This window comes from Podarcis gaigeae (genome assembly GCF_964106915.1).
Source record: "Podarcis gaigeae genome assembly, chromosome: 13".
NCBI classification, from domain to species: domain Eukaryota; kingdom Metazoa; phylum Chordata; class Lepidosauria; order Squamata; family Lacertidae; genus Podarcis; species Podarcis gaigeae.
Genome location: NC_139689.1, coordinates 26,406,203 through 26,418,455, shown reverse-complemented (window position 1 = coordinate 26,418,455; position 12,253 = coordinate 26,406,203). Strand labels below are relative to the sequence as shown.

The window sequence follows — 12,253 nt, the reverse complement described above, 5'->3', positions numbered from 1 at the left end:
ATCCTGAATTCAGTATTATCTGCAAAGACATAGAGAAAGGAATTAATCTAAATCAAGGCCACGGTCAAATTACAAAAACGTTATGCAAGTAAGCCTTTCAGTCAGAGGGGAGGATGGCTTTTTCTTATGATGCTTTATTTATTTTATTTAATCAGAAAGTTAGCGTGAAAATGTTACTTCTCTTCAAGTATCATAGGAAAAATAATTCACATTGTATAATTTAAATAATTCACATTGTATAATTCTTTGCATGCATTCTTTTTATTCAAGTGAGAGTAGGAGATTCTTGATTAAATTATGAAAAACAATACTTTGAAAGCAATAAAATGTAATCCAAAATGTATTTGTTTAGGACTTTTTAAGTTTATAAATATGCTATATAAAAACAAAAATGCATTTTTGGTAGACAAGAAAACTTACTCAATTTTATAGACAAGATTAATAAAGATGTAAATACAGTTAAAATAAAATTATTATAAAGTATTAATTATTTACCTTTTCTTAAGAAAATAAATAAATGAATGTTGCTTAGCTATGATTTTATTATTCCATTAAATTACAAAAAGAACCATTTTCCAGTAAACTTTTTATCTTTATTTATGAAATAGCTTTGGTTGTTGGGGCACCTTGGAAATAAAGCTTTTTGTTGCAGGTTCGGAATATAAATTATGCTAAATCATTAAGCGATTCAAAGCACATCCCTGGGCATATCTACTTAGAAGTAAGCTCCATTCAGTTTGGCTGGAGCTACTCTAAGGTAAGTGGTTATAGGATTGCAGTCTATGTTGAAACATTTGCATGGTGATGAAACAACTGAACTAAAACTCACCTTACAAACAATATCTCTTTCTCCACCTATGTTAAATGAGATACATCCAAATGGCATTAATAATAATGTTGGAGATGTGAATCTGTTAGGACAGCTTTAACGCATATTTGATAGTTATGCCCACTTATTTTGGAAATATGTTTTACATGATTTTTTTTAATGAACCAGTACATCTAGAGCTGTTAAGAATTTTATTCATGATAACTTAAGTTTGTATTGCTGTGCATTGGAAAACCTCACATTCCACTTTAGGAATAATTGAAAAACAGCAACAACACTTCAATGCCATTAGTGAAGCTGATATATTTCTCTAGAACTTAATTACAGGAAAAGTGAAGGAAAAATTTAGAAATATCAATAACAAAATAAACCACTACCATGAAACCATTAAAATAAATGAACAATTGTATTAGGATGAGTGCACTGGCATAGTATCCAATATAGCATTTCAGTGGAAAGACTATTTTATTAGGCAGACGTGAATTTTATAAAGTATAAAATAGGAAGCAGCATTGAAACATGCTTATTTTTTGTCATTTAGTTTTGAATACCTTCAAGAAAAACCTTTAAAACTCTGCTGAGAATCTCTCTCACTCTCTGGACACCTGCCACTGCAAAACAAACACACACATCCCTACTGGATCTCTCTCAGAAATATGAACTCAAGTATTTCACTTTATATACCCTAGAAACTGCAATACGTGAATTGCCTAAAAGCAAATCTAGATCCAAGCGATTTTGCTTCATCTGATTGCAGTTTGAATACTCACAGTTTGCCAAAACAGAGCACAGCATCTTTCAGTTGGATAAATTTGGCAAGAGAAATAAAGAATGAAATGAAAACACAATACCTTTAAATGCTTTTGCCCTTTAAGGCTCTGTGGATGTCCTGTGTCTGCATTTGTTATTAAATCAAGAAGCAGGGTTCTATAAATTACATGGGAATTGCATCCAATCAGCATGTGGAACAATGAGAAAAATCTAAAGATGTTTCAATGGCAACTAGGAAAACTAATTCAACATAATCTTTTATGAGATTTCAAAATAATAAGAAAATTAAGTAAAACTAGATACCGTATAAGAGGATGCATTTTGCATCTCTTTCATGATGGCATCATAATTGGAAATTTGCAGAATTGTCCCTGTGCAACCCCACAATAAATACTTGCATTAATAAAGTCTTTTTTTGTGTTCCACAGAACAAAAATCCAACTATTTTGTTGTTGTTGCTGTTCTTATGCATCCATATAACAGTAAAAAAAGCCCAATGGGACTTTGTTTGACTTTGTTCCTTAGTTGCTTGCTATTTTTTAATGAATACTCTCCCTCTTCACTCCCATTGGTGCATAATCCCAGGGGAATGAATCAGCATTCTCAAGTATATTCTTAAACAATACAAACTTTCATGCCACTCTGCAGGAATATAGACCTACATAATGCTTAATCTGAACGAAAACTTGTGTTGGACAGGTCCTGCTGGTGAGCCTCCCATAGTCTCTTTGGAAAACAAGATGTTGGATTAAATGGGCTTTTTCCTGTCCCAGCAAGAAACTCCTTGTGTTCTTCTTTGCTGTGTATAGGGTAATTAGAGTCAAAATGAACACACTGAAAATGAGCTTCTAATATCCATGCATTCACAATATTGTTTGTTTAAGAGCCTTAATTCCTGAATGTACCCAGAAATATAGAATCATAGAATTATAGAGTTGAAAGCAACCCAGAAGTTCATCTAGTCCAATCCTTTGTGATGCAGGAATCTCAAATAAAGCATCCATAACAAATGACTTAAAAAACATCCATGGAGGGGGCTACCAGGGGGCGCATTGGAAGATGGCCGACAATAACATCCCACATGAGGTAATTAAGAGGCTGATATGGGAGTATGCAGCCTCCCTTTCTCCCCCCCCCAAGGGAATGGGGGGGGGACTGCCTTGCCAGCTGTGTCCATAATTCACCCCCGGATTTGAAAGGAGGGGGTGAGGGCACTTGGCACGAAGCCCTCGGGTGAGGTCGGCTCTCCCTGACGCTGTCTCTAATCACACACTGGTTAGCATTAGCTCAAAATATATAATTGGAAAGAAGCTAATGCACATGATGTTGGAATCTCAAGCCTTGTGAGAGGAATTTGCCACTCTCCAGGCACCCGGCTTGAGTTCCTTGTTGACCTCCCTGTCTGCGACTCCCGGCAGGATACAGGCGAGGTCTCTATCGGCGATCCTCCTCAAACGTGAGAAGAACACACCACTCTTCCCTCCTCCCTGCCTTCCCCAGGAAGGGGAAAGAGACAGACAGAAATGTATTTACATGCCTTTATTTCTGTCTATGCAGCAGTACAGAGAAACACGTCTGCACTCTCCAAACATCAACAGCAGAGAGAGAAACTCCACCCCTGTACTTCCAGTACAGGTCAGATGACATTCTGAGCTAACATCTGGTGCTCAGTACAGTGAATAGACTGTCCCTTTGTTCCCACGGTACAGTCCCAAACATCAACATCCTGTTTGGCTTTCCAGCCAGCTGCAGCTCGCTGCTGCATTGCTCCTTTTTCGTAACATACTCCCCCAAAAGATGAATTCTCTAGCCTTTGGACTAGTAGAATTCATGCCAAACTCCTGAGTTATGGAATCTCTCCTTTAGATTCCCTAAAACTAGACCAAATTACTGCTCAAAGACTGATCCGCCAAAGACTGGATGACATCGATCTACAGCGAAACTATATGCTGGGGGGGAGGTGTTTGTTTGCCTCAGAACATTGGTATCACTTTAACTTACTGCGTTCCATCATACCTCTCCTTCCTCTCGACTGTTGCCCATAGACTGGCCTTCACCAAAGCGAGGTTCAACGTTTTTCCCTCCAACATCCTGAGACAGAGATTCTCAAAGGGCCAAGCCCCCGCCATGTGCGAATGTGATAAGGAGACACCGGAGTCGCAAATTTGTTGGGATCAATCATACAGAAACTAGAGGGTACCCCACCAAAATTCCACCTTGCCCAAATCTTGCAGGATAAGGATACTCATACGACCCTGAAAGTGGCAAGGTTCCTGGTCGCTGTCCTTACCCAAAAGCGACGCCAAGGAGCACTACAAGCTAACTAAGGCGTAGTATGCCATTCTATCTTATGGTATTTTATTGTTATAGTGGTGTTTTAGCGGCTGTTTTTCCCACGTGCACAAGTTGTTATTTATGTGTCGTTTTTACCTGTATGGGCCTATGGCCGTAAATAAAATTACTTACTGCTCCGGTGCTCAGTACAGTGAATAGACTGTCCCTTTGTTCCCACGGTACAGTCCCAAACATCAACATCCTGTTTGGCTTTCCAGCCAGCTGCAGCTCGCTGCTGCATTGCTCCTTTTTCGTAACATACTCCCCCAAAAGAATCAATGTGTGTTGCGAGCAAAGCTTGATCCAGAGAGGAAAACAAACAGTTGTTACACATATAACACTTCCCTGTTGTTTCAGTTCCACCCTTGGAACTCCCCGTCACTGGATTCCCCAGTGTACCTCTTTGGTTGTCTGGCTTCCAAGGAATGAGTGCTTCTGCATTACCTTGGCTAGCAACTCTCTGTTGTGCCTTTGTCTCTGACTTAGACATAGTTTCGACCTGTCCCCGGTTGTGTACAACAGCAACACATGCAACAGCTAAGTTGGCAAACTCTTTTGAATACCTCTTGGGTGGTACACCCTTTGTAACTCTCTCAGACTTATGTATGAAGTGCTGATCCTCTCTGCTCACTGGTTCAGTATCAGGACTCTTTGGAGAACCAGTACCAATAGTAAACAGTGGTTCATCCTCCACCTGTGAAGGTCTAGTCATTGTGTGAAATTTCCTCTCAATGGCTGTGTCAACCGAGCTCCCTGAGCTATCACTGACACTCTCAGTACCACTGTAATCAGTAAAATCATCATCATCATCTGAATTGTCCTCTGTGGGAAATGTGTGAACAATTACTCTCTCCTGTTCAGGAGCACTCTCTAGAAATTTTGTGAGAATCACCTGACCAGATTCAGACAAAATTACTCTGTAGAGACCCTTTTCATATCCCACAAAAATGCCTCTGGCATTCTTTACTCCCCCTGGAGCCTCTGTCCTCACATGAGACCCAAAAACCTTGAAATTGGCAACAGGAGGTTTTCTATGGAACAGCTTCTCAAAAGGAGAACTTCCCAATTCTTTTGAAACCTTTCTCAACCACGTGTAACAATAAGACATTAACGACTCCGCCCAGAACTCATGTGGCAGATGTGAACTAAGCAATTGCGCTTGGATCCCCTTTTGCAACTCTTTGTTCACCCGTACACAGACACCCCTGTTCCACGCTTCCGCTGAAACAGCAACCTTGTGCCTTATCTCTTTCTTCTGCAGGAAATCCTGAAAATCCTGTAAAAGAAAAATTGGCTTCTCATCTGTGAAAAGACAATCGATATTAGCATCATGCACATTTTTGACCTTGTCACAAAACTCTTTAAACCTTTCTAAGGCTTCTTGTGGTTTCTCTAACATAAAAACCCAAACATAATGAGAGAAACAATCCACACACACAAGGTAAAATCTTGCATTGCCTCTAGATGGTGGTAGAGGACCAGTCACATCAGCATACACCCGCTGAAATGCCTTGTCGACTCTGGTCACCTTCCTCGCATCCTTTGCCACACCTGCGAGAGAAATCATGTTAGAATCAGATGAATTACATTTCATGTAATCACTTTGATCAAAATTCAACAAATACAGTCCATCTTTCTCTCTGGCAGAAAGATACAACTCTCCATCTTTGAAGATCTCGCAGCTTTCACTATCATAGGACAGTTTCAGTCCTTTCTTTGCAATCTGCGAAACACTCAGCAGATTGAATTTCAACTCAGGAACAAAGTACACATTGTCTATAGTCAAGTTCAGACTCTCAAGATACACAGTCCCAAACCCGGTAACTTCCAGCTCCTGACCGTTGGCCTGCTTCACAGTGAAGCTTTGCTTCTTAAACGACGAAAACAGACTTCTGTGTGGGGTCATGTGAACCGTGCAACCCGTGTCGATGACAAAAGCGTTTTCCACTTCTGGCGTGGTTCCTTTCGACATCAAAGCCTTTGCAGGTTTTACCTGTGACTTGGTACGACTTTTGCCTGACGCCTCAGACTTTGCAGAGCTCCCCTTGGCTCCTTTTGGTTGATGTGGCTTCTTACAGTTCCACTGAAGATGGCCAGTTTGTCCACAATTGTAACATCGGTCAACGTTCAAAGCTACAGCATCCTCTCCAGTAGCAACAGCAGTGGGGGAGTTAGAACTTCGTTCCTCCCTCCCCCTGTCTTTTACTTCCAGTGCAGCAAGTCTGTCGTGTTCATTAAGAACGACCGCACACACTCTCTCCGCGGGAAGATCCTGGGCCAGTAGGGAACCAAGCTGACTGGCAACCGTTTTATAAGTCCGATTCAGGCTGTTTATAATCATGAAACAAAACGCCTCCTCCTGTAGATGGAAATTGTGTTCCGCCATCTGTTGGCGCAGAAACTTCATTTCCATCAGGTGCGCTTGAACATCTCCATCAGGCGCAAGCCTCAGATTGGTCAGCTTTTCAAAATGCAGCAACGCTGAAGAACCAGCATCTCTCTGATGTGTTCTACGCAGCGTCTCCCAAAACTGCCGTGCATATTCCAAATGCTGAATATGCACCAATTGATCATCTGAGACACACAGGATTATAGCCGTCCTGGCCTTCACATTCTGTGAATTCCAACCTGGCGTTGGTGCTGCAGGGATGGGGTTCTCAATCACCCCAAAGATCCTCTGATTCTGCAGCAGGGCTTTCATCTTTATAGACCAAGATGAATAATTGTCATTAGTCAGGGGAGGTGGGTAAGGCAAGCCTCCCCCCTTCTTGGCATCCATTTTGAATCCAAGCCTCAGCTCTCACTCTCGAGCCTGTAAAATTCCAAGAGCCTTTCTTGGTTGTTTACTGCCTTCTCCACTTGTCAGTAAAACCGCAAGCTGCTTAAAAGTCCTTGCAAAGAACAGCGAAGTAGACAAAACACACTCCGTGTTCCAGCCCCCAGTCAGTAAGATTCCACTCTTCTGACTTTTCGTTGCTTAGCAACTGTGCATACCAGTCTTATCTCGGCATGCAAGGTATGCGGCTGTTTTCCCCCACAATGCTGGTTTCTCTCAAACGCAGACACTTTTGTGAACCGAAGACTTTTTCTTAACGCGTTCACTTCACAGCCATAAATCCACCATACCTTTGGGGCTCCGTTGCTTGGCATTCATCTCGTCTCGATGCCCAGCCATCTGTTCAGCTTCCAGCTGCACGCAGACGTTATCTTCCTTCCCTTGGTGCAGAGGATGAAGAATGATCCATCAATCTCTCACACAGATTTCCATGGATCAGAACCACCGGCGATGCTACCAGATGTTGGAATCTCAAGCCTTGTGAGAGGAATTTGCCACTCTCCAGGCACCCGGCTTGAGTTCCTTGTTGACCTCCCTGTCTGCGACTCCCAGCATGATACAGGCGAGGTCTCTATCGGTGATCCTCCTCAAACGTGAGAAGAACACACCACTCTTCCCTCCCCCCTGCCTTCCCCAGGAAGGGGAAAGAGACAGACAGAAATGTATTTACATGCCTTTATTTCTGTCTATGCAGCAGTACAGAGAAACACGTCTGCACTCTCCAAACACCAACAGCAGAGAGAGAAACTCCACCCCTGTACTTCCAGTACAGGTCAGATGACACTCTGAGCTAACATCCGGTGCTCAGTACAGTGAATAGACTGTCCCTTTGTTCCCACGGTACAGTCCCAAACATCAACATCCTGTTTGGCTTTCCAGCCAGCTGCAGCTCGCTGCTGCATTGCTCCTTTTTCGTAACACATACATCAAGTGAAGATCAGGAGTAAAGACTGCTGATTAATGGGATCTCTGTGAGTGGAACGATGGTCTGGACAATAAATGAAGTGAAGAATCATCATTAAAAGATTGGTATGTTGGAGTGAAATGGAAAGGGGGGGAGGAAAAAACTTTTATTTATTTTTTTGTCTTATGTGAGTACCAATAACCCTCCCCTCCAGGGAGAAGAATCGTTGCAAATTACTAATCACAAGCAGGAGATTAAGAACTGTGTGGAAATGAATTACTGATCAAAGAGAGGACTGGTGGAAACATCAGGGAATGGAAAGAAAGTTTTATGACGCAGTTACAAATGGAGTTTTGTTAAGACAGGCTTGCCCATAGGAGGAGGAGGGGGAGGAGGACCAGGGTCATCGGAATGTGAATGTATGGTTATCGGAATGTGATCTTGACCTGGCAGGGCCCCCTGAGATATAGATTGGCAAGCCTGTGGAAATCAACGGACAGACTGTGGGAATGTTATTTACGGAGGTGTGGAAATGGCGTCTGTCCTTTATGTGATATGACTCTTGGAAAGTGTAAAACCCACACAGGATATGTTTGTTTTCAACCCACTTGTGAAGATTATCAGAGATCACAAAGAAAGGAAAAGATGATAACAACAAGAAGATGAGGAAAATAACAAAGAGACTATCTGAACAGAACTGGATAGAACTGTTTAATTAAAGCAGCAGCAAGAGTGATGTTTGGATGCCTTTTGGAGCTTGAAGTATGGGTAACCCCAGCAAAATTTAAAAATTCTGGCTGTATAATTTGGAACTAATGTGATGTGGAATTAATGTGATTTGATTGGCCTGTTAATAAAAATTATATTTAAAAAAAATCCATGGAAGGAGAGTCAACATCCTCACAAAGGAGGCCATAGGATGGTCTATGGATATCGCCAGCTTCATTTTTGCCTTTATTTATTTGAAGATCTTCACAGATTAGGGTGTGTGCTAATGTGAACGGGGCTAGTAATCAAACTCATTAAAGTGTTGCATTAATATCTATTGAGGCATAGTGGGTCACTTTTAGAATTTATACTGGAGTGACATGGATCCTAGCATTCACCACCATCTAATTGCAGTCATATAAGAAAAAGTGCACAACTGTGTTTTCTGGTTCCATCGCCTCTGTCTCTTCCCTGTTGCTCACTCTCACTAAATTGCACGTTGGAAGGGCTGGTCTGAACAGTAATAGCAGGCAAGCACCTTCATAGTCTTGTTTTTGGCACCTCTTGAAAACCTCTTATTTCCCCCCACAAGCCTCCCCAGGCATGTAATTTCAGCATGCCATTTTATTGTGAAATATTGTTTTTTAAAACAGTCAGGAAGGCTGATCGATCGCCTAATGACTGATATATTGCAACATAGCAAACAGCCTGCTTAATAATTATGAAGAATAACTCAATAATGTGGAAGATACTGTATTTTTAAATCTCAAAAGGAAGGTTTGGACAACAGCTTGGACTGGAAGGGTTAATGATTTGGGAGTTGCCGCAACATTAAACTTCAGAGAGTTGGATAACAGCCCAGATTGGAATGGAGCCAGTTGAAGCTGCGCTAGAAAAAGACAGTTGGAAAACTATATTACACAAATAAAGCTATACTCAACGGACGAAAGGATATATGATTTCTGACATGATTGAGAATCACAGAGCAGAGACAAAAACTTAGAGTGTTATAATTGAGATGTGGAAATATGGAAACAACAACAAGAGGCAGAATTGAGGTTTGGAGTTATGCTTCAAGGTCCAGACTATGGGAAGCCTGAAAAATTAATAATTACAATTTGTAAGATAATTTGACCTTTTTATTTTAGTTTTTTCCCCTTTTTATTTGATTATGATTTGATATCTTAATTGGATGTTTTTATTGGGAAATTAATAAAAATGATTTAACAAATAAAAGCACAATAAAACATCAAATATTAAAATTAAATTTAAAAAATTCCTTCCAGTAGCACCTTAGAGACCAGCTAAGATTGTTATTGGTATGAGCTTTTGTGTACATGCGCAGTATACATCTGAAGAATTCATAATCTGAAGAAGTGTGCATGCACACGAAAGCTCATACCAATAACAAATTTAGTTGGTCTCTAAGGGATTTTTTCCCCCTTTGTTTTGAGTGCAGCAGACCAACACGGCTACCTACCTGTAATGAAACATCAAAAACTTCCCTAAACAGGGCTGCCTTCAGATGTATTTTAAAAGTAAGATAGTTGTGTATTTCCTTGACATCTGATGGGAGGGCGTTCCACAGGGTGGGCACCACTACCCAAAAGGCCCTCTGCATGGTTTCCTGTAACCTCACTTCTCTCAGGGAGGGAACTGCCAGAAGGCCCTCAGAGCTGGATCTCAGTGTCTGGGCTGTACGATGGGGGTGGAGACACTTCTTCAGGTATACTGAACCAACACTTTTGAATTGTGCTCAGAAACATACTGGGAGCCAATGTAAGTCTTTCAGGACCGGTGTATAGCCTCCATACCTATCAAGTTAGTGGCTGTATACCCTCTGTGTTAACTTTATGCGAACCATCAAGCCACTCAATATATCTTGGATGGTTCCACCCAAGATTTGAGGATCCCAGTGATGGGTGAGCACAGTTGCCATGAGGCTTCCAACCAGAGTTTATTCAGGGAGCATCCTGACATTGCTGCAGAAAGAGAGAGAGCCACAGAGAGGATTTCTGACCCCTGCCTGGACCCACCCCTAGGGGATTTTCAGGTGCATACTTTGGGCATCATATCCAAAAAGGCTCTGGGCAAGTATTTCACAATCTGTCATATCCTAGGCAGGGGGCGGGTGTGTCTGTGAATGATGTAATGCCACTTAAATTATGCTCAATGTGGTATGCCTCTTTGTATCACAATGAAGTTGATCAGATCCTGCCGCACCTTTGGCAAAATGTGACACTGAATCTGCTTTCTGCCTGCTTCCCTGTGCATCCAGATGATTTCTGAATGCTGGGTTTCGAATTGAATCACTGCTGGCATACTGATAAAGCCCTGCCCATGGGCAGTGCCATTTTTTAATTATTATTTTTTAGAAAAAGAGGTGCCAGAACTCAGCATGAACACCTTCCTTTTTCTCCTAGAATGGCAATGGTACCCACCTGAGAGATGCTGGAACTGGGTTCTGGTGAGTTCCAGCTGAAAAAAAGCTCTGCCTATGGGCTGCTTCATTTAGGTTCTGTAAGTGCTTTTGCACAGATAAAATTGGCTAGAAGAAATGCTTTACCCATGAGGATATCCTCATGGGTAAAGCATTTTTCTCATCACTATGTATTGGAATGCATTTTTCTTTTTAAAGTCCTCATAGATTCATATTATGCATTCTCCCCAGAGCTTAATTTGCTATAGAAAATTTGTTCATTATTTGAATATATTCTGCTCCCAGGATTTATAGATCCACTGGACTGAGTAATTGAGTATATACAGTGGATATGTTATATAAATGAAACCTATCTTTTTGTTTCTATTTCTATTATTATTATTCACTCTGTTTAGAAAAATATTAATGCAGCTCCATTATCCCCCTCCCTTTCACCCAAAGAAAACTGAAAATATAAGTGTCATGACAGTTTAAAATAATGTCTAAACACACTAGATTCAATCAACACTATGACTGCAGTTTCTTCTCCACCAGCCTTTTGAGCCCTCCTAACACATCCTGGTTTCTCAGTGTATAGATTAAAGGGTTTAACATGGGTATCAGTGCTGCATTAAAGATATAAATAATTTTATCAATAGTATGACTGTCCATAGATTGAGGTTTGATATATGTGATTATAGAATTTCCAAAGAACACCAGCACTACAACTAGGTGAGATCCACAAGTAGAGAAAGCTTTCAGTCTGCTTCCAGATGAATGGATTCTCAAAATGGCCACAAGGATACGTGCATACGAAAAGAGGATGAAACAGAAGGGGAAAAGGACTGTGCAGGTGCTGGTGAAGTACATTGTCAGTTGTCCCACAGCCTTGTCAGAACAAATTAATTTCATGAGGGCTGTGAGCTCACATGCAAAATGATCCACCTCATTATGTCCACAGAAGTGGGCAGGGTTTGCAAGACAGGGAACAATAGCAAGTAAGAAGGCCATTGTCCACGATACAATAGCCAAAACAATGCAAACTTTCCAGTTCATGATAAGCATATAACGGAGTGGACTGGAAATGGCAACATACCGGTCATAAGCCATGACTGCCAACAAGAAACATTCTGTTGATCCAAGGTATATACCAGTGTACATCTGAATGTAACATTTAGCAAAAGACATGACGGGTCTGTCCACCAAACAGTTGGCAATAGATTGTGGAACTGAAGATGTACAAAGACAGATATCAATGATGGACAGATTACAAAGGAAGAAGTACATTGGATTGTGGAGCCGAGGATCAGCTATGACTACAAACAGAATGAGTCCATTTCCGATTATGTTTCCTAAGTAGATGATGGTCATTACAGCCGCCAATCCTATCTTTGTTTTGGGATGTCCAGAAAAGCCAATGAGGACAAATTCAGTGATGTCAGTCTCATTCAT

The 12,253-nt window shown here is 41.2% G+C and overlaps 1 protein-coding gene across 1 annotated transcript; it reads right to left on the bottom strand.

Moving 5' to 3' along the window:
* Positions 1 to 11,329: 11,329 nt before the first annotated feature.
* Positions 11,330 to 12,253, bottom strand: LOC310829672 (olfactory receptor 13H1-like; the record flags this gene model as incomplete). Its single annotated transcript, XM_083708393.1, has 1 exon — positions 11,330 to 12,253. The coding sequence occupies one exon, from the start codon at positions 12,251 to 12,253 to the stop codon at positions 11,330 to 11,332; it is 924 nt and encodes a 307-aa protein (XP_083564519.1).